At 52.0% G+C, this 23,953-nt stretch overlaps 10 protein-coding genes across 10 annotated transcripts; 6 read left to right on the top strand and 4 right to left on the bottom strand.

Moving 5' to 3' along the window:
- Positions 1-398: 398 nt before the first annotated feature.
- Positions 399-1,535, bottom strand: BO94DRAFT_532682 (putative iron-sulfur cofactor synthesis protein (Isu1)). The gene is made up of 4 exons (XM_025611170.1): positions 1,321-1,535; positions 1,236-1,259; positions 849-1,115; positions 399-754 (listed from the first exon to the last, which is right to left on the bottom strand). The coding sequence occupies exons 1-4, from the start codon at positions 1,457-1,459 to the stop codon at positions 597-599; spliced, it is 588 nt and encodes a 195-aa protein (XP_025470508.1). The 5' UTR covers positions 1,460-1,535; the 3' UTR covers positions 399-596.
- Positions 1,536-2,054: 519 nt separating this feature from the next.
- Positions 2,055-2,635, top strand: BO94DRAFT_622103 (uncharacterized protein). Its single transcript, XM_025617043.1, has 2 exons — positions 2,055-2,171; positions 2,315-2,635. Exons 1-2 carry the CDS (start codon positions 2,139-2,141, stop codon positions 2,513-2,515), a joined length of 234 nt encoding a protein of 77 aa, XP_025470507.1. The 5' UTR covers positions 2,055-2,138; the 3' UTR covers positions 2,516-2,635.
- A 518-nt stretch (positions 2,636-3,153) lies between these two features.
- On the bottom strand, positions 3,154-5,267 carry BO94DRAFT_573132 (putative mitochondrial carrier protein). The gene is made up of 2 exons (XM_025614956.1): positions 4,303-5,267; positions 3,154-4,251 (listed from the first exon to the last, which is right to left on the bottom strand). The coding sequence occupies exons 1-2, from the start codon at positions 4,772-4,774 to the stop codon at positions 3,482-3,484; spliced, it is 1,242 nt and encodes a 413-aa protein (XP_025470506.1). The 5' UTR covers positions 4,775-5,267; the 3' UTR covers positions 3,154-3,481.
- Positions 5,268-5,467: 200 nt separating this feature from the next.
- On the top strand, positions 5,468-6,802 carry BO94DRAFT_532676 (ubiquinol--cytochrome-c reductase subunit 7). Its single transcript, XM_025611169.1, has 4 exons — positions 5,468-5,699; positions 5,889-5,997; positions 6,069-6,122; positions 6,290-6,802. Exons 1-4 carry the CDS (start codon positions 5,584-5,586, stop codon positions 6,377-6,379), a joined length of 369 nt encoding a protein of 122 aa, XP_025470505.1. The 5' UTR covers positions 5,468-5,583; the 3' UTR covers positions 6,380-6,802.
- alkA (DNA-3-methyladenine glycosylase II) lies at positions 6,615-8,337 on the bottom strand. Its single transcript, XM_025607103.1, has 3 exons — positions 7,206-8,337; positions 7,029-7,151; positions 6,615-6,978 (listed from the first exon to the last, which is right to left on the bottom strand). Exons 1-3 carry the CDS (start codon positions 8,168-8,170, stop codon positions 6,915-6,917), a joined length of 1,152 nt encoding a protein of 383 aa, XP_025470504.1. The 5' UTR covers positions 8,171-8,337; the 3' UTR covers positions 6,615-6,914.
- A 4,149-nt stretch (positions 8,338-12,486) lies between these two features.
- ecm33 (GPI-anchored protein Ecm33) lies at positions 12,487-14,161 on the top strand. The gene is made up of 3 exons (XM_025607102.1): positions 12,487-12,845; positions 12,908-13,748; positions 13,804-14,161. The coding sequence occupies exons 1-3, from the start codon at positions 12,785-12,787 to the stop codon at positions 14,099-14,101; spliced, it is 1,200 nt and encodes a 399-aa protein (XP_025470503.1). The 5' UTR covers positions 12,487-12,784; the 3' UTR covers positions 14,102-14,161.
- A 2,455-nt stretch (positions 14,162-16,616) lies between these two features.
- Positions 16,617-17,297, bottom strand: BO94DRAFT_350952 (uncharacterized protein). The gene has a single exon (XM_025607101.1). It carries the CDS (start codon positions 17,178-17,180, stop codon positions 16,698-16,700), a length of 483 nt encoding a protein of 160 aa, XP_025470502.1. The 5' UTR covers positions 17,181-17,297; the 3' UTR covers positions 16,617-16,697.
- Positions 17,298-20,008: 2,711 nt separating this feature from the next.
- Positions 20,009-20,834, top strand: BO94DRAFT_350923 (uncharacterized protein). The gene has a single exon (XM_025607098.1). It carries the CDS (start codon positions 20,242-20,244, stop codon positions 20,707-20,709), a length of 468 nt encoding a protein of 155 aa, XP_025470501.1. The 5' UTR covers positions 20,009-20,241; the 3' UTR covers positions 20,710-20,834.
- A 644-nt stretch (positions 20,835-21,478) lies between these two features.
- BO94DRAFT_350946 (putative HLH DNA binding domain protein) lies at positions 21,479-23,004 on the top strand. Its single transcript, XM_025607100.1, has 2 exons — positions 21,479-21,721; positions 21,785-23,004. Exons 1-2 carry the CDS (start codon positions 21,663-21,665, stop codon positions 22,866-22,868), a joined length of 1,143 nt encoding a protein of 380 aa, XP_025470500.1. The 5' UTR covers positions 21,479-21,662; the 3' UTR covers positions 22,869-23,004.
- BO94DRAFT_350926 (uncharacterized protein) lies at positions 23,005-23,623 on the top strand. Its single transcript, XM_025607099.1, has one exon. The coding sequence runs from the start codon at positions 23,140-23,142 to the stop codon at positions 23,449-23,451; it is 312 nt and encodes a 103-aa protein (XP_025470499.1). The 5' UTR covers positions 23,005-23,139; the 3' UTR covers positions 23,452-23,623.
- Positions 23,624-23,953: the final 330 nt, after the last annotated feature.

Genomic DNA, 23,953 nt, shown 5'->3' with positions numbered 1-23,953 from the left:
GCGTCATGGTATGGATGGCTTGATATGGATGGCATGGCATGATGTCAGTGGGTGGCGAATCAGATAATTGTTTTATTCACTGTAGTATACGAATTGATTACTATCAGGTAGTATGTAATATGGGTGTTTGGTAAAGAGGGGGGAGTTGTCTTATTCGAGTCATCTTGGATTCAAGTTGTATATGTATAATTCGAACAAGCAACGATTCCGTCCTGCATTGCCTTGTCTTGCGTTGCTGAGAAAAAAAAAGAAGAAAACGAAACCAGTAAGTGAAATGCTATACATCATTATTGAGAGACAAAAGAAACATGTAAAAGAAAATTCCGAGTCCTGTCCAAGCTATTTGTGGGAATCACAACGTGTTCGTTCGATCCATCCGAACATTTTATCACGCTCACACTCACTCGACCCCACTGCAGTGTATCATTCTGCTATCATCTCTCTCTCTCCAGGAATCAATCAATTAATCAATCAATCAGCGGGAATCATGGTATCTGTATCCGTATCCGAAGCCCCCGACTTTTGCACCTTTTTTTTTCATCGTTTTGAATTTTTCACGGTTTTCAATCTAGGGGAACTTGTAGAGCGTGGGAGATCTAGGCAGTGGCACTGCTAGTCTGCTCCACCTCCACTTGCACCTGAGGGATCGAGGCGCCCGTGCCCGACAGATCGGTCTTCTGGGCGCGAGGGTTCTTGGTGTAGTAATCCGAGATGGCGGACTTGATGGCGTCTTCGGCAAGCATGGAGCAGTGCACTGTTCCATTCAGTCGTTAGTACATATGCATTTCCAGATAATTCCTATCTTCTATTCTTTTCTTTTTTTGGGAGGGCGGTAGGTAGAAACGTACGCTTAACAGGAGGCAAGCACAGTTCCTTGGCGATATCCGTGTTGCGGATCTTGGCCGCCTCATCGAGGGTCATACCGCGAACCAACTCGGTCAAATAACTTGAGCTAGCAATAGCACTACCGCAGCCGAAAGTCTTGAACTTGACGTCGCTGATCTTGTGGGTGTCCTTGTCGACGCGGATCTGGAGCTTCATGACGTCGCCGCAGGCCGGAGCACCGACGAGACCGGTGCCAACGTCCACGGACTTGGCCATCGAGCCAACGTTACCTGTTGATTTTGGATCAGTATTTTTTGGTTCTGCTTGATGGCGATGATGCGCTGCGTGAATATGGGATGGATTCTGATGTTGGAGATGCTGTCGAGGGATAAATGTATGGGTCTACCTACGTGGGTTGGAGTAGTGGTCCAACAGTTCATGGATAGTCAGTATTTTCCTCATTTATATCAGAATTTCACAGGTAGATGGACATATCTTTCTCATGGTATCCTCTGCGCTGCTGGGGAGCAACAGTGGCTCTCACAGTCTGCTGGATGCCGGAGACGGCCGGGGTGATGGTGCGAGGCGCGAGAACGCCGGAGCGAGGAACAACGGTGACGAGACGACGGAACATGGTTGTGTGTGATTGAGGGGAGTTGAGTGGTGATTAAAAGGGTATATTGGGGATGAAGATAGGGTGAAGGCGTGGGGGGAAGAAGCGAAGTGATGTGATGAAAGATTGATAGTTGCGATTGATTAATTATGGTTTCTTGGGGGGGCTCGACTAGGCCGTCTTATTCACCGGCGCTAGGCGATTTCCAGAAACCCCGTCGCCTCCGCGGAACCGGCCTCGGAGTCGGTCGGAGATAGGCAATGACGTTGGCGAACCGGTGGGTAAGTGCGTAGGGCGGTGGTGATTTGTCGGGAATCTTGGGGAGAGACGGATCTGATTGACCGGGAGTCAGGACACGTTGGAGCAATAAGTACTAATCTCCCTGAGCTTTGCTGTTATCTGGGCGTGGCATTCATCGCCAGGGTCGAGGGACTTCTGGGTCCGCCCGGCAGTTCGGCCAACGGGAACTCCTGCAGGCGCGATTACCAAGCCGTACGAACAACCGCGGCGGGCGGTATCGTAAGGATGGGCTTATCGGCTCGCCCTCCATCTGATAATCCCTCGGATTATCCCGGCCCGGGCTTACTCTAGAGGATATCAAGTTAGTACTGTGTATGTACGGACTGCCTTGGTCGAGGTGCTCTTCTAGCCAACAACAAAGGCACGGGTCTCCCGCCAGATTCAGAGATAATAATCAACTATGGCCGGAAAGACTCTAGGCCGATCATCGGGGGTGAGTCATTATTTTCTTTCTTACTATCGAGATAGGTGTAGTCGGGTCATGACAGTATATATTTTCCCGAACAGGATGTCCAAAGCGATCAATTGTAGCGTTTCATTATCCATATTTATTAACATGAACCCAATGAACAACAGTCCTTGAATGCCCCCATAGCCGCCTTCACCATGGCGCTGCTTCTAGGATCCTACTGCATCAGTTCAATTCACACCGCTCGTCGCGAGGCACAATCCGCATCGAGTACCACCACCACGCCCCGGGCGAAGAGGACAGAGTCGCAGTCTTCATGGGTGCAGCAAGCACTGGAGGAAAGTCGGGAAGAAAAGGGGTCTAATTGATGGTGCAATTGTACAACTACATTAATCGAAGGACGTCCAAGAGATTTTCAAACTTTGAAATGAATATTTCCATTGAACCACACTAAACTAGCAAAGCAACCCAGACAACAAGCACCATATCAATCAATCCATTATCAGAATTTTCAGTGTATCAATGATCATGTCCATGTTTGAAAACAGGATCTACCATTAAAAATTATTCATCATATAAATGGAATTAAATGATAGTCGATTTTCCCGCCGATAAACAGAAACATTAATACCCAGTAAACCATTTTACTGGCTTAATGAGAATGGTGTACCAGTCGAGTAGGTACATCGTAAGCGTAAGCTCAAGCATAAGCATAAGCACATCATTGAGCTGAGCATGACAGCCAACTGCCGGTTAATATGGCTTCATATAGCCATTCCCGGCAGGGTTGTTGGGTGAAAATAACTCGCAGAGAATTTTGCCGGCGGTTTTAGTGTGTGTGCCTCACGTGATTTTCCCGGTGATGTCATGGGATAACGGCGGGAAAAGAGGGGAAGATGTGATGCATCTGCATGCACAAGTCACCAGTCACCACGTAAGATCTCTAATCAAATGGACAGTCTGCCTTACAGTGATCTGGATGACCCAGGGGAACGAGTTGGTGTATCTACAATTCAATTGCGACTCTATTGAAATGGAAAACAAGAACGCTCAGAACTAAACCACCGAGTAATCAAAGGACAAGCTGCAGCTTCACATGTCAGAAAATCTCTGGACTATCCTAACTCCGCAGCGGGAGCACCGTGCCGAGGGTATCTCTGAACAATGAAAGCAGCTGCATAGGCGGCAGCCCAGATAATGAATGTTCTCTATGATAGTGTATCTCGCGATGTACGACTAGCAGAGAACAAAGAAATCGCTGGCACGAGGTGCGAGACAGCCCAGCATACACACGACGCCGCTGCTCAACACCTGGATATGGACAATGTCTAGTATTAAACCCCATCCTCCGCTTTAGCCTCCAGCATCTGCAGCTTCATCTCCCCCTCATGTTGTATGTGTCCTATCGTTTTCTTCAGATACTCATATGTAAGCATCGTAGTCATCGCAGCCGGGACAGCCCGGAACAAGTTCGTGCCAATCCCCGAGTAGAACGCACGCCAGCCTTCTTCTCTCAGAATGGTCTGACACGTGCGAACAATGCCCGCATACCGGGGTCGGTTGGGCATCCCGTCCGACGATGCTGCACCCGGACGCCTGCCACGGTCCTGAGGATGGTCAATTCCACCGCGGAATGAAATCTCTTCTGGCGAGTTTACCGGTGATGTCCTCTGCTGCGTCTGGAGTCGGGTCCGAAGCACTTCATGCGGGTATGTCACAGTGCTGGCACAGACTTTGCTCAGGAAGGTCGCAGACGTAATGCCCATCCAGTGCGAGCTGCCAGTATCGGGATGTTCGCCAATTCCATAACCAGTAAATGCCATCTTCAAGTATTCGTAGAGCGGGAATTGGATGGCGACATGCGCCAGCCCCAGCAGCGCTGGAGTCAGGCCAGAATAGAACGAGCGGATCCCCTCGCTTTTGTACATTTTGCGAGCAGCATCCCACGTGCTGTTGTATTGCCAGGGAGCCCTGTAGCCCTCGCTGCTTGCCCGAAGGCTTTGAGACATGAGTCGGGTTTTAATGACCCATATCGGATTGGTCGCTAGTGTTGAGCAAGCACCCGCCGTTATCGAAGCGTAGCCTCTCGATAGCCACCAGCTGTCTGTTCAAATGTCAGTGCCACCGTCATACGTCCCGGATCATCAATCCTCACCAGTCGTTTCGTAAAAGTACTCCCGAGACCGATCGTAGACAGCTAAATAGACCGCCCACGTCGGGAGATATCCCAGGAGCATGGGGCCCAGCCCTTGATAAAGGCCTCGAATGCCATCCTCGCGCCAGATCACCCTTCCGGTCCCTAACATGCCTCGGTATAGTGTTTTGGCCTCAACCGCCTTGCCCCGTCGCCGTGCGAACCCACCCTGAGCCTGCAACTTTGTCTTAATCACATCGAGCGGACAGGTCACGATCCCCGATGCAACACCCGCACTGGCCCCGCAGAACGGAGTGATGTAGAAGTCTGGCACACGCGTAGAAAGCATCTCAAGGCGGTCGCGAAACGTCGGGTTGAACGAAGACTCGGCCGAAACATGGAGGGTAGACGACGGCGGGCTGTCCGAAGTGGTGCTCTGCTGCTCTTGGGAGCCGTCGGCAGTCCCCGAAGGGCCATGCCCTTCAGTAAACATCTTTTCAGCCAGCGCCCGAGCAGTAAGCTATCCGTCTACTATATCACCGAGGGTTCCCGGATCCGAGCATATCGGTGCTCGCTCCGGAACCCAAAGAACCGTTATCAAATCGTGGTGAGGGGGAGGCGTGACGTCGTGCGCGGCACTTGTCGAAAGGGAAAACCACCCTGACGCAGTGAATTGAAAGGACCTCTGCCGGACTAATTTGCGTAATAAGGTAGCCCTATCTGAAGCACAGACGGGGGCGGGGTTTGTAGGAGCAACGCAGCTCCCCTATCGGAGCGAAAGGAAACGATCTGGGAAAAATGTTCAACGGCTTGGTAATAACCGGCAGGCCCAGCCAGTGACGAACCGAAGACGTATAGTTATAGCGAAACCCCCGGCGTGAAGTCCGAGCAGAAGGGAGCGCCGGTGTGGACGATCAGGACGGAACCAGACGGAGCAATGAGGACGGGATGAATTGCACACTGGAGGTCGTCTTAGTTCGTATTCAGTAATCAGTCAGGTGGAGTGGAGTCTGAGTCTTAGTGAATCCACTCGCGCTTGTCCGCCTCCAAGCGTTGCGGCCTGAGGCAGAGATGGCGCTGAAGATACTCGTCACGTGGAATGCCCATTCTCTCGGAATGAACCGTTGCCTCAGGCCCCCACATCGGATGTTTTTGGGAAAGTCACCCGCCGAACCTCCGTTTTGCACAATCTCCAACGTCGGGCCATCTCCTGCTCAGCTCGAACTGACATTTCGCGATCCTCCCCCTCCACACCACCCCGTCAATTGGACCCCAACACACCCACCGCCGGGATCAATCATCATGTCCGCTCCCTCCCTCGCCAACTACATCGTCAAGCGCCCATGGCTCAAGCGCTGGATGATGCCCATTGCCCAGTGGTACACCGACGCCTCCGGCTACAGGAGACTCGGCTTGAGGTATACATTCCCTTCCTGGCTTCCCGGCCAATTTCAGCGATCATGGATATTGGATCATGGACGTCCTCAATTGCGGGAATATCACCCATGTCCATATCACATTCCCCTCGCCGCTGGTCCGGGGATAAGTCCCATACATCCAACCTACCTACCTACCTTGGAAGCAATCCCAGCTAACCCACTAACCAGGGCCGATGACCTGATCCCCGAGGAGAACGACGTCGTCCAGAAGGCTCTCAAGCGTCTTCCTCCCAAGGAGGCCTACGACCGTGTCTTCCGTATCCGCAGAGCATTCCAGGTTCGTCCCAACTCAACAACCACCCACCAGAACGAACCAAGAAACCAAACCTAATCAAACCCGCGTCACAGTGCTCCATCTCCCACACTCTCCTCCCCGCTGCTGAGCAGACCAAGCCCGCCGAGGTGAGTCGATTCGATTTCATGCCCTCCCTTGACAATCTACCCGTTTAGTTCTCCGCAATACGCATCGGCCAATCCCGTGAGCGGGATTTATAACCCAACTGGGTCCCCTCATGAGCTTTATACCTTGACATGTATTACAATCCCATGATACTAACCATGATAAATAGGATGTCGAATACCTGAGCCCCATCATCCGCGAGATCGAGAAGGAGAACAAGGAGCGCGAGGACCTCGACGCCCTCGTCGTCAGACGGTAAATGGGCCTCGCCCCTCGCCTCCCTCATCATTGACTAGATTCGGTTCCGTTGTTCCGGTATACAATAAAAATGCCGCTGGGGTTTATAGACGGGTGGGGATAGGTTTCAGATGTGCTGTTCACTGTCCGGCTCGGCGGTCATGCTGCGAGAGAGAAGCATTTGGCTGGTCGTTAATTGAAGGAAGGAAGGAAGCTTTTGATTTTGGTGCGAAATCATGTGTACGGATACTGTACAAATTCATTCGTCGTTGTCGTTGTCGTTCTTTAGGCTGTTTTGGGTGTCGTAGTTGTGTGGTGTCTTGGTATTATTCCTCGAGCTTATTCCACGAGTAACATATGGGATATTATGGCCGTGGTACGGATATGAGGGTTAAACAGCTGAACGCCTCACATATACACCCCGATAAATAGGTCTAGGTAGGCATGTCCCTGTCTCACACAGGGCCTACATAGTATATACTACCCAAAACTCCAATGACATACACCCATCAAATCCACCTAATACATCCCGTGCAGATAGCAGCTCTATATCCCCTCTAAGCAGTCATCACCGTAATATTGACATCCGTCACTCGCCACATATACCACATGAACAAGCTCCTACAAACATCAGAATACAAATCGCATACGCATCCAAGGAAAAAACATACCTATACGGGGCAAACTTCGCAGCCAGCTCTAGCATATCTTTCTCAGCCATATACTTGAACTTACCACCGCCCTTTCCCTTCAATTTGCTTACATCCTTGCCAATGAACACGGCACAACCTCTCCTACTACAGATTAGCAGCTATTCATCCCATCCTAGCGATATCACTTCGACGTACTGTACACCCAAATCACCCGTCGAGAACACATCTATACGCTTCAAGGCAAAGCAAGCAAACATCTCAACGGACCATTTGCCTAAGCCTCGTACAGCGGTTAATTTCTCGACGAGTTCCTCGTCGCTAGCATTCAATAACATCCGGGCACTCAATTCACCACTTGCGAACTTCTCAGATAGTCCGTGTATGTATTCTGCTTTTCGCTGAGATAGACCAGCTGTTCGGAGTGTAGTGATATCCATTTTGATGATCTCTTCCGGCGTGGGGAACTTTTCTCTAGCTCCATCGCTATCGGTATGGAATAGCGCCACAAATTTATCCTTAATTGATTTGGCCGCTGCGCCGGACACCTGTTGTCCGATGATGCTGCTGACTAGGCTTTGAAACGGATCGATCTGCTCGGCTAGGCCCTCGGGGGTAAATAGTGGACAAGGATGTTCCTTGATGACGGGGTCAAGTCGCGGGTCGGTGGCGATCAGATGCGCAATGGCTTTCTCGAGTAGTGTGCCTGTCGTGGCGATTGGACGAGGTCGGCCTGTCTTGCTTGGTGATGCATCCTCCGTGCCGGGCGGGTATGCAACCAGTGATGAGCCATGGGGAGTGAGGAGCGTTGCGTTGGTCCTGTGCGGTTCGACCGGTCGGTCAAGCGGGGGAGGGGTGGAATGTGGTCTGCTAATGCTGTTATCAGTGGGTGAGGGGTCCCAGATGTTAGTGCTAGGCGTTTTTGTTGTTGCTGCTGCTGATGATGGTGCCTTGGTTGTGTCTGCGAGGGGAGGTGGTTCTAATTTAGGATTCGATTTTAGGTTCAGCGCCTTTTTGCCCCTTGCTGTAGGCTTTCGTGCTTTTGAGACCCCGTTGGTGCTGGCGGGCCTGTTGGCTCGCTTGATTGGGATAGCTGGTTGCAGGACCGGGATGGGGGTGTTGGACACTGCGCTCAGACGAGCGGAACGTCGTAGAGTCATCATAGAGCTGCCTTTGTAGGGGGAGAACCTGCAATTCAGGTTATGATTGTTGTATTGGGTTTATTGATGTGATTGTTAGTGATCATGGCTGGTCATGGAGCTGTCGTTGGAGGAACATGAGGACGGAGTACATAAGCTCGGGAAGTCACGAGCAGCTCAGCTCGTGTCCAGACCAGTACCCATCTCCTGGCTGGTTTGCAGCCAGTCAGTTTCCATACCGCTCTTGTTGTGATTTCCACTGCATGGTGAGCTCTCATCCCCCGCATTTGGGAGATGCAAAACACCCATGTTTCAGTTGGTGTTTGCTAATGTCATATGACATACTTTAAACCCGCCGTATGTTGAGCAACATCAGCGTGCAGAACACGGGCTATTGGGACTCAAGGAATATGCAAATTGAGAATCCTGGTCTGGGAAATGCAGGCCAAGCCCATGATGAATCCAAATGGTCCATAGATCTTGATTTTGGCGGACTAAGCCGTCGTTCACTCCGACTGGATGGCAGCGACTGTGCTGCGTTGTCAATCCCCTAGCTAAAAATATACCACGACTGTCTTTACATCCCCGTGACTCTCTCTCCTATCCACCTTGAATTATGTAGCCCCATTTGCAGTCCTCGGATGATTTTCTGGAAAGATCACAAGGATGGAAGATTTACCCGACAGGGAAAAAGTCTCGGAGTAAAATGAATTATGGATCGCACGATGCGTAGGCATCAACCATCGCGAAAAAAATTATACAGAAAGCTTTCATCAAAACCAAACGTTGCGATTCTATTATCGGAAAGGAAACAGTCCGATTGGTCGTGTTTCACAGGTCATCTGTTGTCCTCGTAGGCTCCAATCCGACGTTCGCAGCGAGAAACGCACGGCGTTGGTCATGATAAGATGCGGAATGTCACCGAGGAATCACAACCTGAGTGGCGGAGGTGGCAGAAACTAGAGTTAGACAAGCACGACCGTACAACAGTCGTACGGCAGTGGGAGCTTGCGTCATCTGCAAAACCGGTCAAGGCAAAAGCCGTTGAGCATCCACCTTGTTGATGGCCCAGCCACTACGGAGTACGCTGTCCAACCTCTGATGGTTGATAGTAAGGTGCGTGGCCGCGACTAGCGAAGACTTACCAAGGTATAGTACAGTCGGTTCCATGGCTTGATAGGTTTATCCGTAGTAGCTAGTCTAGTCCTCAAAGTGAATAAGCGATACATAGATAGGGGGCGACGACAGCCATCGGTCGATGGCGAGGACGAAAGTCCATCGGGCATCACCAGGAAATTCCCGGAATTGGTAGTTTATCCCGTCCTGGTATACAAACAAGCATCAAGCTCTGCTGAGCATCTGACCCCGAGAAAAGCTTCGCTTTCAAAGGCAGAGGGCATACGTTGCTTGCCCCGCTTATCAAGACCGTGAACGGTGTTCAAGGTCCATGGGTGGCCAATTAAAGGGGGTCTGTGTTGGGCATGTTACTATGGCGATGGCTGGGTGAGTTGTCAAGACAGATCCCTTATGCTAACAGCCAAGTCCAGACATGACAGGGGTATGGAGATAGATTATGGTTAATATGACGGGGAACAAAGGATCCTACGGTATCATTGTGGCTTACCCCTCGACAGTCGAACCATAGAATGGTCCCCCATTTCCGGATCTCGGTTCATCAGTGCTAGACGATCTACAGAGTACTGCCAGATCCCCATCAAGCGAAGAACTGTAACTGGTTGTTCTTCTACCAGCCCCTCGACATCATATCGTTGTCATCAGGGTTGGATGCGTCAGACTGGAAGGCCATATCCATTCTTATCAGGCAGGAGTGGGCTAGCCTGTTCCAGCCACCCGCGTCTAGTGGCGTTGGGGAGAACGTGCTCGCTGGTAAGATTATCTCCTAAGTACTCCGTACATAGTAAAGTACAGGCGCTTTGTTACCAAGCGTCGCGGTTTGAAACATCGGCAATGAAAGACGTGCGCTGCTCATCATCAGGCCGAGGCTCAGAAGGTATCGGTATCTAGCATCTGAGATGCCACCATCGTTAACTCCGGATATGATGACCATAAATAACCATCCATCGCAAGGGCGTGTCGCGCCACTTAAAGGAGGAGATTATCTCCCAGGGAAGGTCCAAATATTGCGACGGATAGCTGTGGAGTTGCACTGGGTCTGATAGCTGAAGAACTCTAAACGGATCGAGCAAGAACAAGCAATAGTGGCAGCGAGCACGGCGATCGCATGGTCCGGATTGATATTGCGCGCGGGATCTCCTCGCAGGCCACTCACGCTTATTCCTTTTTGTGACGGGCCAGAATAATAATGACGGCCTCCCTTACAGCGCATAGAAACTTGGCCTCTGCAACCGTCCGGTCCTGAGTGCCCGATGCGATGGATTGTTTGCCGTCAAGCCACAGCCCAAGACCTGCCATCGTGTCATATCCTGGATGTTTCGAGTAATCGCCACTATGACTCGATTAGCAGAGAGTAATGCGCCTATGGCAGCCGCTTTGGCGTTGGTGTCTATCGTCTTATCCAGCCGGCCAATTTCGATCGTGTATGGTAAGTAAGATACGCTGACTAGGAATTACCGAACCAGCTCTCGGAGTACTTTGTGTCCAGGCCAAGTGGGGGCCACTAGAATAGGTATGGGAGTTACAGCCGTGTTACGTACAACTGTATGCAGCACGTGATGTGCTCTACCAGAACCACCAAGTCGCCACTTTATTCTTAGCTTCCTGTGAGGGTTGTTTGTTATGATTCGGTATCCACCGGTACCTGAAGCCAAGACGAGAATTGAGTTTTCAGGCATGAGGCCTAGCACATTCATCTTGGAAGTCAAGAAACAACATCGACATCGCAAGAATGGGTGCAAACGGATCACAGTCGTGCCAAAAAATGGCCGTGGAACTCTTTTCCCTCTAGCATCGTCTTCCAGTTTCCATGTGCCTACGTGTCAGGCGGCGATGTCTTAAGGCATCTGGGTAGGCGACCGAATTCCAACCTGCGAACAGGGCGCTGCATACCAACGTAAGGCAGGCAAAGGCTTCTCCAGGTACCAAGTCGAGTCCTCAGTGGGAAGAAAGCGGGTCTCATTCAGATTCCAATAAATTCAGATCGACCACTACGCAGCAACCTGACTCCATAGGTGTTGTTGCTAACTAGATAGTATCAATATTAGCATTCTCAAAAGCACTGTGGTGTCACCCTCCATGCTGGACATGGACATGGAAGGGCAGATGATATGGCTGCTGTAGTGCTGCTAAGAGGAAAAGGGATGACTCTGGCGAAGGGAAGGAGTGAAGGGATAACGGTCCAGAGGCATAGATAGATCCGGTGGCAGTTAATGAGATACATGTATATTGTCTGCTGGTATAGGCTGCTAATATTAGTCAGGACCTCCCTAACAATGTGCGATTGGGGTCTGGCCCCTCCTAGCGGCAGGATGCTATATTTGTCAGTATTGTTACCTGCCACAACGAGTGTCCGTGATGTATCGAGTCGCATTCCATCAGAGAAGTCATCTGTCAGTTGCAGTTGGGGTTCGAAGGTTGCGGACTTGCACAATTCGGACTGTTTCAGTATTGAGATGCAGATGCTGGGGCGATGCCAGTGTACGTAAGTAAGTACTAGACTTGCTCACAGGTCAGATCTGGTATCATGGTATGACGTCTGCTGGACACTGGGATGAGATGAGATGCCCCCCCCTCCTTTCGCCATCACAATGGAAACGGGGCCATACCTTGAATACAATCAATAATACAGTAGAAGTTGCCTGGTTTGAGTCCGATCCAAGCTGCGTCGGCTCGAGGATCGAACAACCAGCGGCGACGGGGAAGAAGGGGGGAGGGGGGAAAGGGAGGGGCGAGCGAATCAGCAGGCGCATGGGGGCTTGGCCATTGGCGAGGTGTTACAGGATGGAGCAGACTAGGAGGAACGGACTCGTTTCCGGGTCCAAGATCAGGATTCCACTGGGTGGGCGTTGCTCGATTCTTTTTCCGCTCCCCGTTACCGTGGCCAATGAGTCCCGAAGTTAATTAAACCCAGGCGGCGGTAATTTACGGTACGGGCAGCGTCCATACGGCGTCCGGTAACGTCGCAAGGAGAACCCCCGGTCTCAGGTCCACCAGCCTCGGGGCCGCGACTCCTTTCTTGCCTTGGTTGTCCTCCCTGAAAGTCTTCCCACTTTCTTGAAGTTTTCTTTTCCAGCCATCCAGTCCTTCCCTTCCTCTCGTTTCTTTCCTCTTTCCTCTGTCCTTCCTTCCCTTCTTCCCCCGTGCAAATCGTGCCTGCCTATCCCGCGCACTTTCTCTCGCTGAGGGTCTTCGCTAAACAGCTTCTCTTTCGTTGAAGCTCCCCTTCTTTCACTCGCTCGCTTATTTATTGTCTCACAACCCCCCTTCCAGCTTTTACGCTGTTATCCGTGTCAACAAAGGGCCTTGCCTCGCCCCAGCCTGCATACTTAATCCATACCCGTCATTGGTAGGTCGACTTTCTTTCACCACTCCTGGGCCTGTCGGTTGCATGATCGATCTTGGCTTCGTTGTACTGCGGTTTCGTTGGGACTTGGATGCAATTAAAGGCGAGCATTGGTGACTGACATCTCTCGACTATACAGTCTCAAGTTATCCTAAACAATGGCCTTCGTCAAATACGCCCTCCCCGTTGTTGCTGCGGCCCAGGCCGCCCTGGCTGCCAGTGAGTACTGCCAGCGATGGATTGAGTGATGAACGAATGTCAGGAACTGATCGATAATGTAGGCTGTGGCTCCACGGACAGCACCATCACCATCAGCAGCCAGAGTGACCTCGACTCCTATGCCACCTGCCCGACCCTTAAGGGTAACGTCGAGATCAGCGAGCACGCCTCCGGTGATCTCACCCTCAGCGGTGTTTACTCCATCACTGGTGGCCTAAGCTGCACCGACGGCAGCAACATCACTTCCCTCAGCTCTTCCTCCCTGTCCTCCATTGGCGAAGCCTTCAAGCTGGACGGTCTTACCACCCTCACCACCCTCAGCTTCACCAATCTCACCAGCGTTGGCTCCATCTCCTGGACCGCTCTCCCCGAGCTCCAGGCCCTTGACTTCACTAAGGGTGTTTCCCAGGCCGGCAGCGTCGAGATCACCAACACTGGTCTCACCAGCTTGGACGGTATCTCCCTCAAGACCGTTGGTGCCTTCGATATCACCGAGAACACCAACCTGAAGACCGTCAACGTTAACGAGCTCACCAACGCCACTGGTCTGATCAACTTCGCTGGTAACTTGGACTCCCTGGAGATTATCCTCCCCAACCTGGGCACTGGTACCAACATGACCATCCGCAACGTCAGCGGTGTCTCTCTCCCCTCTCTCGAGACCCTTAGCGGTCAGCTCGGCTTCTGGGGCAACACCTTCAACAACTTCAGCGCTCCCAACCTCACCAGCACTGCTGACTTGGTCTTCGATGACAACACCAAGCTCGCCAACATCAGCATGCCCGTGCTGAAGACCGTCAACGGTGGTTTCCAGATTGCTCGTAACGACAAGCTCAAGGGCATCGACTTCCCCGACCTTAAGGAGGTCACTGGTGCCATTGACTTCAGCGGTGACTTCGACTCGTAAGTTTCCGTGTGGCTGTCCGGGTAGAATTTCCATGCTAACGCATATGTGCAGTGTTTCCCTGTCTGCTCTGACCGAGGTCAAGGGTGGATTCAACATGCAGAGCACCGGTAACTTCAGCTGCAGCGCCTTCAAGACCCTGCGTGAGAACAACGTCATCCGCGGTACCTACACTTGCAAGGCCAGCACCACCGACCCCACCACCAGCGATGGCTCCTCCGGCACCACCACCTCGACCACCTCCAGCGGCACCTCCTCGGCCACCTCCAGCGACAGCGCCTCGGTCATGAACGTGGCCAACCTGCCCGCTCTTGGCCTGGCTGCCATCATCGGTGCCGTGTTCGCTCTGTAAAGGACCTTTGATACCAAGCATTTGCGTGTACGCTTTTTTGAACCCTTTAACATGGTCGTGTAAAGTTGCCTAATAAGCAATTGGTTCCTTAATCCCAATTCCAGTACTCTCTGCTGTTCTTATGATAATAATTGAATATCGGTTGTTTGAGCCACCTGCGCATGGGCGAGGCTTGTTCCTCGGGAGATGAAATGTTGTTGCTTTTTCTTTTCCTTTTGAGCCTCTGGTCGACGGTGGGTGGCGGGTAAATGTACTGGGTACTGGTACTAGTACTAGTACTAGTACTACGGGGGACGGACCGGCCACCTGGCGATTGGCGGTGGCTGGGCGGCGGTCAAGCCCCTTTCCCTCGCGGCCGGTGAGCTGTCGCATGGTTGAGTTATTTGATAGACGTTCCTTTGCAGTTGACATGCGCTTGCTACATGACAGTACTTATGTTGTTGTTCTCTTTTACCCTTTGACTTCGTCGTCCATAATTTACGTCTTTTCTGATCTGGGATGGCCATGGTACGTGGTGTATCTACACTCTCCGTACACACGAGTATACTACTACGTACCCCAGTACCTACTATGTATAATATAATCGTAGCAGCGGGCACCGTCTCGTGCGGTGGGTAGCAGCAGACCGTGGCGACGGAAAGTTAAAGCCCGCCCAGATGACCAGGTGCATCCATTCATGCACTCCCTGCTGGGGGAGGCTACGACAGCTCCGAAGCGGCCCCAGCCAGGCGACATCATAGAGGCCTCGCGTGCTTTCTCCTACGTACCTACGTAGGGCCTAGATGGCCTACTTACTGCTTTGGGTAGGTCCATTCGGAGTCAAGTCCCAGTTATATCCAAATCCAGCCTCGTCGATCTGAGGCATCGTGACGGTCTTCCCATTCGGGTGTTGGATGGGTGGGTAGCTGCATCCCATCCCATCCTGGGCTGGGTGGGCTGTGGGCTGCGTGGATCATTGACTTTCTGCCCCCTCCCCCCCGAGATTTTGTTGCGCATTGCGAAGGGATTGGATAGTTAAATGAATCTTTGGTACTGAATGTAGTTGGATGGATATATGCTTTGGTGTTGAGTGCAGGTGGTTTAATTTGGAATGGATGGGTGGAGGGATGGGCATGGGCGAGGTAGGTAGGTAGGTAGGTAGGTAGGTGGCCTTTTGAGGAAAAGTAGGGAAGGTACTCCGGAGGTACTTAGGTACATTGGATTAGATTGGAATTTGGGTGGGTTAGTGTAGGTACTAGGGAGGTAGGGAGGTAGGTGATGTGTCATTTTGGGGGGAGTAAATAGGTTGTGGATTTGGATTTGGGGGATTCTTCAGGTAGGTACTGGTAGGTAGAGCGAGAGAGGGTTGTGTGTACTGGTGTTGATGATGATGATGATGATGTTGTTGTTGTTGTTGTTTGTTTAGATAGAAAGTGATGGAGATATGTATGTATCAATCTAGATAAGTGTTGAAGGTATCTTGGTGCTGGTTGCCTTATTTAGGATAGTATTCAAGTTTCTTGCTAGTAGTATCACGTGAAGAAAGCATTGTTTATACATATACATACACAATATGAAGAGCCCTCGAGGGAGCGTTTGTTCTTGTTTGTTTGTTTGTTTCTTGTTCATCATTCATCATTCATCAACCAAGCAAGGTATCTATTGCCATTGACTTTCACTTTGAAATTCCCAATAACCAGAGTCAAATAGATTGCTGGATCGATACATAGAAAACACTATATCCCCTCCAGCCACACCGCATAATCATAATCTATACTTCATACTCCATACTTCATGCTTCCTTACCCATGCTATCTATCTACTATTTCCTATCTCAACGCCGAATATAACCTCGTAGAAAGTATCAATCGACCTAGGTTCCAGAACGTACAGTGGCCGGATGATTTTCCCTAGTTTAGTGGGTGGGTGGATGGGTGGGTGCGTGGGCCACCAGCACTATCACCCACGATGGATGATGGATCTAAACTGAGACGAACTAACTAACTATCTAAATAATTGTCACTCTTGGAGGCTGATATCGGGATACCACATTCGGATGGTTGTTGTGCCTTCTTGGTATCTTGGCCTGCGAACGGACATGTTCTGGGGGGGAGGCCAAGGCGACGAACGAGTGATGAACTCTAAATACGATCATGGGGATGGTTGTCGTCGTACAGTGGAAGGTACCTTTGTTTCAGGTGATGGACTATCTTTCCGGAGGGAAAAGAGCCATGTCCGTGCGGGGATGTGGGCGAGGATCAATAGAGTACGGAGTACGTATCTAGACCCCAAATTAAAGGGTGACCACTTACCCGGAATGACTCCAAAATTGACCTATTCGTGTCGAGAAGGAGCATTGAGAGGAGGATGGAGAGAGGATGACAGGGCTAATATGATAGATAAACGGATAGTCGATGCCTTGCATCTGCGGGATGCCTCAGGTTCGCCGGCTTAGGGCTAGGCCGGACAAGAATAGTATAGCCTGAGGAATTGCCTTCGGAGATCTACGACGCTCCTCCTCCGGCTGTATGCGACGTCCAGTGTCTAGGTGCTACGGCTGAAGGCCTGGATCGGGCTCTTGTGGCGACGAGCACAGCATCGTCTGGAGATAGCCTAGTCAGGTGCCTATTTGTCTGAGTCCCTTCCGCCCCAAGTTTGAGGCGAAGGCCGAAGCGAAGGCAAGGTGGTGGCCATAGATACCTGGAATCGGACGGATGCAGAAATAGATGAAGATGGGTCTTTCATTGCAGGACGATGGGGACGGCGTACGCCGGATGGAATGATGGAATCCCGGGAGAAGGACGCTCCCTTGGGGGACTCTGAAACACTGGCACGAGTTGCTTGAGCCTTGCTGGCGGCAATGGTCGTGCCTTGGTTTGTTTTCAATATTCCGCACTAGGGAACGACGCAAAGAGGAAGGCAGAGGACGTCGTGCCAGCGGCGAACTAGGCTGGCCCGGCCAGAACCGAGTGGCGACGGACCACATCATGGAGACAGGAATCTGATACATGAGGTGATCTTGCATCGCCGCACGCAGGGCCATCCCGGTCTCTGCTGAGATCCGTGCCATGACGGGCCGAGCTAATGTACATGACTGCATGAGTGTATCCTCCGTAGCTCTCCCATGGGATAGCTGTGTATGTATGTCCGATGAGGCGCGTACGTACTACTGTACCCGACCGGGGCTGAACGGGTCCGTTGTTGCACTGTGGTCTGTATGTGCGTTGGGGAAGCCGGTAGAGGCAGGGAAGTAGCTGTAAGCAAGTCGACAGGTAGACTAGCCGGGTAACTAGCGAGCCGGATCACTGGCTACCGGGTTTGGACAACGCATTGGATGGGGGGGGGGGAGGAAGAGGCGGCGCGAAGGGGTCTAGGCGGGGACCGTCGTTGCTTTTGTGATGCGTCACTTGTCAACACAATTGGTGGCCTAGTCCGACTGCTTTTGTGTTGGTTTGTTTGGGGTTGGTTTGGCTCTTTTCTTTTCTTTTTTTTTTTTGTTGCCTAGGTCAGACTGGACGGCGAGGAGCTGCGGGCGGGGGAGGACATTGTGGGCTGAGCAACCATCTGGGTGGTGGTGATTCAGATTGTGATTGATTCTTCACGGGTGACTCTGGGGGAGGGGAAAGGGATCCTCAAAGGATTCTGTCAAGTGTCAGGCCGTGTCAGTGTCAGTCCGTGTCAGACTGCCTGCCTTTCGACTGTTGGACCCGCTATTCAATGTTGTGTAACCAATTCCAAATCTAGACCAAACCTAAATCGCTCCTCGGCTCGTCCTTTTCCTGCCAGTCAGAATGGCCTTTCATTCACCACGTTAAGATGGCTCTCAGGTCTTCAAACCTAACTCCTCTCACGAACCCAATTCGCAATGAACCGGTTCCCCGTACGTCGTAAATCGTGCTATGGATCCCATGAACACATTAAGGTTCGCTTCAGCCGCTCTCCTCTCCACGGATGGTCATGACCTTCGCTGCTGGGGGTTCCCTGGTTCAGTCAATAGATTGACCCCCATCGATGCGTCGAGACCCCGATAATTCGGAAAATAAGCGAAACTCGTCAACTGAGAGTCCCTCGGGCAATTTTCTAAGGTTTCGTCCCATGGGCCCGTGAGCCCCAGGACCATGTAGTAGCGCAAGCATGTATGCCATCTATGGGCGCACACGCAACGAGAGTTTACGAGTGAGTTCGTGCCTGGCGGCCACTGCGTGCGAGCGATCTCGGATCGAACAGGGGTTGTTGCTCTTTCAACTGGTGTCCAGTGTTTCATGGCGCTTTCTCGGTGGATGTATGTACTGCCAACTCACCACTATGGAGCTTGGTACTTTGGAGCCTCCACTATGGTGCTATGAGTGGTCCTGGGGGCAAATTGATCGGAGATACTCGTTGATACTTGATAGATATTGGGTAACCAGGCGAGCGACTGCACTCTGGGTCGCTGAAGAAAGCGCGGCTAAGGAGACCGTTCCATTGCCATCCTCGGCTACTAGGGCAAAGGACTTGCCTATCCGGGAATAACTGAGTCCGCCCTAAGCACGTTAGTTCCCAACACCCTCCAGGACGGCGTCCAAGGCTTCAAGCCGCCCCGGAACTTCCTCCAAGCCTCTACCATATGGGAGGCTGGTAGCGATGGGTCATGGATCATGGATGGGCAGGATGATGATCGCCCATACTCCTCCTTCGTCTCCTCTCAACGTGGGGCGGCCTGGGCGTGGCTGGAGCTAGAAGATTCATTGTTCCTTCATTCATGCGCTTCCTCAGATCCGGGGCACTCGAATCTGACAGATCTGATCCGGCGGCCACCTTGAGTCCCATCCATCTGCAACGCCTAGATGGAGTTTGTCCTGTTTGGTCGGCCTCCCCCCATTATGGCTTTGGCTCTGATCCCATCGCTGGCTCTCCTTTCTCCACTGTCGTCCTCGGGCTTTGCTCAATCCCTGTCAAGGGAGAGAAGTAGTGTTCTTTCCTGGATGATCTTCCGTCCACTGATTGCATTTCCACCCGTCGTACCACCGTGCTAACGAGTGGTGCTCATCGGCGTAACCCTGGAACTGGGCCTTCCTAGTCCCTTCCCTGAAACTTCTTCACGCCATAGTCTGGTGGAGTATTTAGAAACACTCCCTCTATCGCCTATCCGTTGGAGACGTCCGACAGGATTCCAAATCCCCTGCCCAGTTCAGAGCAAAATATAGCAATGGACTATTACCAGTGCCCAAGAAAAGAAGCAGTCCAGAACTGGACCTGACAGCCGTCAAACCCTGGTCGCTGGGATCTCCCGGTGACCCAGGCGTATGGGCCCTTCCTCGGCTGGCCGACGATCCCAACTCTGTCCGAGTTTTGACCCCTTCGTTCGGGCCCGTTCGGTTATAACTTGTGCTATTATAGACATGGCCACTTTCTGATACCACTGCCTAGGCTGACAAGGGCGTCGATGGAGACAATGGCTCTGTCGCATGCACCAAGAAGAGGCGCCTCATTCGTAACGAACAAAAATAGGCCAGGGCCATGACTCATGACAGATGGCGCCGCCCTTTGGCTTTCTCTGACGATGTTGAAGGCATTGTCTCCTCGCAGGCCTCTATCAGGTACTGAGTACTTTGGGCTTCCATCTACGAAGTCCTTGCTTCGTGCTATTAGGTTCTGACCCTCTCCCGCCGAGGTTATGATCTGCTTTCGGGGATCCTGCGTCTGGCTGTGCATCGGATGTTTATGTATAGTACATTCTTACTCTGGACTCTCATGACCCTTTATTGGTACTTTTGTCCTCTCTGACCAAGTATCCTCAACTGGACTGCGGGTCGAGAGGAGGAGTGCAGAGGATCGGACCCAGACTGCTCCCGTGGGCCTCACTCTCGCCCCCAACTCCCGTGCAGAGCATGTGCTATACATAGTAGTGGTATATACAGAATCGAATCTGTGAAGATCAGGGCGATCGAGCCGACTTTTGATGCCTTCCAACTGGGTGGTCCGGATGGCTGATCCGATCTGGGTTCTATAATTTGACGTTTAGTATGCTTCGCCATGGCTTCAGCGCATTACCCGGTTCGGACAAGGGCCTGTGGTCGAACTAGCCAGACGGATAAGCGCCGCAGACCCAGTTCCCACACCTGTAACAGCCACCAACCCGCGCTTGTCCAGACGATGGGAACGTTTTGTGCCTCGACGCTATGGGTTCCGCGGATGCATCGCCGCCTGGGTCCGGGATCCGAGTGGGCACAGGTGGATGGATCATGGCCATTGGCCCGAACAGACTATTGATGGCCGCGATGCAAGGGGAGTCGATACCTTTTGCCCCGTGTAGATCGAAAACCGCTGCAGCGGTGACAAATCAAGGGTCTGCGATCCCCATCCGACTCTCTTGGTCATCGGGATCATGGCACGTTGATTCGTCGATCCGGTGCTGCCTCGCGTCTGTGCCCATTTCTGATACTAGAGATGCCCCTCCAGGGAGGCCTGAAAAAAGTACTAGATTTGGCCATCGAAGTCTGCCGGAAGCTTCTTCATGCTTCCCCGCGTGGCACTCATGGAGGGGGAGGGGAGGGGAGGGGACCAAAGGTGAAGCAGTAGAAGTGACAATAGAAGAGGGAGAGGCGCAGAAGGAGACGGTCCAGAATGGAGATGGATGCTGCAGATAATCTGTAGGGGAAGCAGGGAAGGCGCAAACAATACATACATAGTATCATTGTAGTAGGAAATGCAAAGAATAGAATAGGAAGCCCCAAAAAAAGAAAAAATAGAACGAAAAAAAATAAATAAATGGAAAAAAGGAAAAAAACGGAAAAAGAAAGAATTAAAATAAAAATAATAGAAAATAAGATAAAATAAAACTAAACTCAACCACTTCCGGAGGACTCCACCACCTCCTCCACCAGCAGACCATCTGTATGTCATCGTCGATGCTCCATTTCCTTGTTGAGGCAGTCGCAGATCGAGCTAATCCGTTTAGCTTCTCAAGGTTCCCCCCCCCAGAAAGCACTGGTGATACATCCTGGATCTCTCTCTTCACCCACGCTGGATATTCCGTACTATTCGCAACTTGCCCTTCGCATTCCTCTTTCCGATGCAGTTCATTGCCAGCTCAATGGACTGCACGTCTGAGCGCCACCACAATGACCTCCTTCTGCTCTTTCGGGCTCTCTGTCTATTCCCCACTTCCTCCTTTGCGGATTGCCTCTTCCATCGCCCCCTCCCCTCGTTCACCTGCGGCTTCCAACATATAAAACATGCAGCCGGGTCCTCCCGTATCCCTGGGAAAGCATTGAATTCTTCATCACCTCTTCTGGCCCTCGTGGATTGACCTGATTGTTCTTTTGGTCTTACTTCCATCCATAGCAACCCACCCCCCTTGATTGTATCAGCGTCATCATCTATCGCCCCTCTGGCCTTATTATTGCTCCTCCCCCTTGACGCCTGTCCTATAGCCTTTCCGTCCGTGTTTGTTTACATCACGCCCAGACGGCCTGCACCGGTGCAGACGTACATATCAGAGACATTTCCCCTCAGTACATACCGACAAACCTCAGACATACAGCTCCCCAGCTGCAGCGCCCCATCTTTCATCTTACCCGCAGCAAGAACATCCAGCACTATGATGTTTGAAGACATGGGCTCCATGGCTGACGACTGTTCTCGACGTTGTTCACTCCCGTAAGTGGGTTGTTACCCTTACCGATAGATGCAGGAACTGACGTGACATGGCTCTTCTCACAGTGGCGTGCGTTCGATCTCCAGTGCGTCTAGTACCGCAGACATGACCGACGACCGCCGCCTGCCCCCGCTACCACGCGTGGAGCCTCTGCCCCGGGGCCCCTTTAACCCTTTCACCTCCAACATCTTTGCTACCAGTCCCCCCAGCTCCCAGTCCCAATGGCCAGGAGCCGAGCTCACTGCGGCTCCTCCATCTCCTGCCACCTCCGCCGATAGTTCTTGGCCAGAGCCCGTGCAGTCCCAGAAGGTCTTTGAGTGGCCGCAAGAGCTGACCCCAGCTGAGCTCCTGAACCTCGTCGCCCCCAAGCACATCAACCGCAAACCGCCGTTGCAGCAACTGTGTGGACGGAAGCGCAAGGGAAGCATGATATCTGCGGATTCAGACGACCAGAGAGAAAAGCACAGGATTGCCGAGGGTAACCGACGGAAGAACCTTAGCCAGCTGCACCGTGAGCTGGACAGCCGCCTCCATGATTTCTTTCTCGAAAGAGCAGGGTGGAACCCCTCTAAAAGCCTCCCAGAGTCGAAGGAGCACATTGTACAAGCCGCCATCTTTCTCATCGACTTTATGTTCTTGATTATTGTGCACTTGATTCACCAAGAGAACGAGATGCCACGCCAGCTATCGGAGAAGCTGCAGCCTCAGGTCCGCTGCATGCAGCTGCAGCAGCTGGTGTCGAGCCTCCAGCAGCAGAACCAGACTGCCCAACAGCAGATAAAGTCTTTGAAACAAGACCTCCAGATGGTGGAGGAGCGCAACCAGGCACTCGAGCTTCAGTTGAAGTCATACGAACGCATGTTCCGGTCGCCCCAAAGCGAGCACCCGACTTCTCAGCCCCTGACTCATCTTACCGACGCCAGGCCACGCAACATGCTCCCTGGCTTGCGGGTATTCTGCGATGAAATTGCCTCCAGCAGCCCTGATTCCTCTCGTTTTGAGCCTGTCCCCACGGGACTATCGCACTCTTTCGGACATGCGTACCTCACCCAAACCCCTCCGATCACGGGGCCCTCTTCGCCGGCGTTTACACACGCGTCTTATTCGGTACCTGTCTCACGGCGCCAATCCCTCAACCCATCACCCTAAATTGATTGCTGTGTCATTTCATGATCACTGAAGACGGACTTTTGGTCCCTTGTCATGAATCTCCTTGAGTCGAATATTAGAGCGGCTGTTGTGCGGCCGAATTTCCTTTTTCTCTTTCAACTGCGTTTTCTGGCATAGCGAGAGCGTTTATCATCGACATACATTTGGGACATGCGAAATTTCCTGCATCGTGGTCTGTTTACCACCTGATCGAGTCCGCGCTGGAATTGATCTTTCTTGCGCCTTTCCTCCACCGTGTGGAGGAGACGCAATGTACATCAACCGCAAAAAAAAGTTGGTTAGCAATCTGGAGGGAGGTTTGCGTTTGGAGTCTGTACAATCTTTCTTCCATGTTCATATTGGGGCTGGCTATAATTATCTTACTCACTGGCCTGGATCTGGAGCAGGGTGGGCGACTTTTTTGGGGCTGTTGTTTTTCTTTTTCCCCCTACTATACATATACACGACTGATTTCGGTATCTATTTTTCTTTTATTTCTTTTTTTTTCTTTTGTCATGCCTGGTGTTTTTTTTGGGCGCGTCCCATGGGCGTTGGTTGTAACTATCAGCATAGAGCGAAATGACGATGACAATCTTCTGAGACAAGTCCGGGGTACTCCGTAGATAGTCGATATGTCGAGTATGGAGTAGGCATAACTCGGTGTGCAGCAGCGAGATATGCAGCTGAGTCAGAGACCCTTAGTCACCGCGGCTATTAAATGCAGCGGGCCAATCCCGAAGCGGCCAACTGGACTCTGGCTGGAACATCGGCGGGTCGATTCTTCCCTGTCAACCTGGAACTTCTCTTCTATCGACGACGGTTCCAATAATCTTCAATCTCCCTTGGGCAGCCCTGTGTCGCTGACTGAGAACCGGTCGGATCACCTGGTGTCCCGATCGCTCGTCTCCCGCTTCTCACATTCGTTTGAAACCTTTGCCATCTTTGCTGGGGCCTCCGGTGCCGCACCACCGTCTCCCGCAGCCAGCCTTTTCCCTACCCTTTTTCCTGTCTGCCCCGGGTGATCGCTGGCATCCCCTTCTCCATAGCGCATCATCGATTCTGGCCTCCCTGTCGACGCTTTCGAT

The sequence above is a fragment of the Aspergillus sclerotioniger genome (genome assembly GCF_003184525.1).
Source record: "Aspergillus sclerotioniger CBS 115572 chromosome Unknown BO94scaffold_6, whole genome shotgun sequence".
NCBI classification, from domain to species: Eukaryota; Fungi; Ascomycota; class Eurotiomycetes; order Eurotiales; family Aspergillaceae; genus Aspergillus; species Aspergillus sclerotioniger.
This window is presented reverse-complemented; position numbering and strand designations above follow the sequence as displayed.

Bases quoted from the DNA above. Each gene is read 5' to 3' on its own strand.
- BO94DRAFT_350923 (XM_025607098.1), top strand. From the start codon at position 20,242: ATGGGTTCCGCGGATGCATCGCCGCCTGGGTCCGGGATCCGAGTGGGC.
- alkA (XM_025607103.1), bottom strand. From the start codon at position 8,170: ATGATGACTCTACGACGTTCCGCTCGTCTGAGCGCAGTGTCCAACACC. The intron at 7,152-7,205 runs GTACGTCGAAGT...AATCTGTAGTAG, and splicing joins ACGGGTGATTTGGGTGTACA to GAGAGGTTGTGCCGTGTTCA. The intron at 6,979-7,028 runs GTATGTTTTTTC...TGATGTTTGTAG, and splicing joins GCGAAGTTTGCCCCGTATAG to GAGCTTGTTCATGTGGTATA.
- BO94DRAFT_532682 (XM_025611170.1), bottom strand. From the start codon at position 1,459: ATGTTCCGTCGTCTCGTCACCGTTGTTCCTCGCTCCGGCGTTCTCGCG. The intron at 1,260-1,320 runs ATATGTCCATCT...CTATCCATGAAC, and splicing joins CAGAGGATACCATGAGAAAG to TGTTGGACCACTACTCCAAC. The intron at 1,116-1,235 runs GTAGGTAGACCC...CAAAATCAACAG, and splicing joins GGACCACTACTCCAACCCAC to GTAACGTTGGCTCGATGGCC.
- BO94DRAFT_622103 (XM_025617043.1), top strand. From the start codon at position 2,139: ATGGCCGGAAAGACTCTAGGCCGATCATCGGGG. The intron at 2,172-2,314 runs GTGAGTCATTAT...AATGAACAACAG, and splicing joins CTCTAGGCCGATCATCGGGG to TCCTTGAATGCCCCCATAGC.
- BO94DRAFT_350946 (XM_025607100.1), top strand. From the start codon at position 21,663: ATGATGTTTGAAGACATGGGCTCCATGGCTGACGACTGTTCTCGACGT. The intron at 21,722-21,784 runs GTAAGTGGGTTG...CTCTTCTCACAG, and splicing joins TCTCGACGTTGTTCACTCCC to TGGCGTGCGTTCGATCTCCA.
- ecm33 (XM_025607102.1), top strand. From the start codon at position 12,785: ATGGCCTTCGTCAAATACGCCCTCCCCGTTGTTGCTGCGGCCCAGGCC. The intron at 12,846-12,907 runs GTGAGTACTGCC...TCGATAATGTAG, and splicing joins CCAGGCCGCCCTGGCTGCCA to GCTGTGGCTCCACGGACAGC. The intron at 13,749-13,803 runs GTAAGTTTCCGT...GCATATGTGCAG, and splicing joins TTCAGCGGTGACTTCGACTC to TGTTTCCCTGTCTGCTCTGA.
- BO94DRAFT_350926 (XM_025607099.1), top strand. From the start codon at position 23,140: ATGTACATCAACCGCAAAAAAAAGTTGGTTAGCAATCTGGAGGGAGGT.
- BO94DRAFT_532676 (XM_025611169.1), top strand. From the start codon at position 5,584: ATGTCCGCTCCCTCCCTCGCCAACTACATCGTCAAGCGCCCATGGCTC. The intron at 5,998-6,068 runs GTTCGTCCCAAC...CCCGCGTCACAG, and splicing joins GTATCCGCAGAGCATTCCAG to TGCTCCATCTCCCACACTCT. The intron at 6,123-6,289 runs GTGAGTCGATTC...CATGATAAATAG, and splicing joins AGCAGACCAAGCCCGCCGAG to GATGTCGAATACCTGAGCCC.
- BO94DRAFT_573132 (XM_025614956.1), bottom strand. From the start codon at position 4,774: ATGTTTACTGAAGGGCATGGCCCTTCGGGGACTGCCGACGGCTCCCAA. The intron at 4,252-4,302 runs GTGAGGATTGAT...ACATTTGAACAG, and splicing joins GTACTTTTACGAAACGACTG to ACAGCTGGTGGCTATCGAGA.
- BO94DRAFT_350952 (XM_025607101.1), bottom strand. From the start codon at position 17,180: ATGCAGTCATGTACATTAGCTCGGCCCGTCATGGCACGGATCTCAGCA.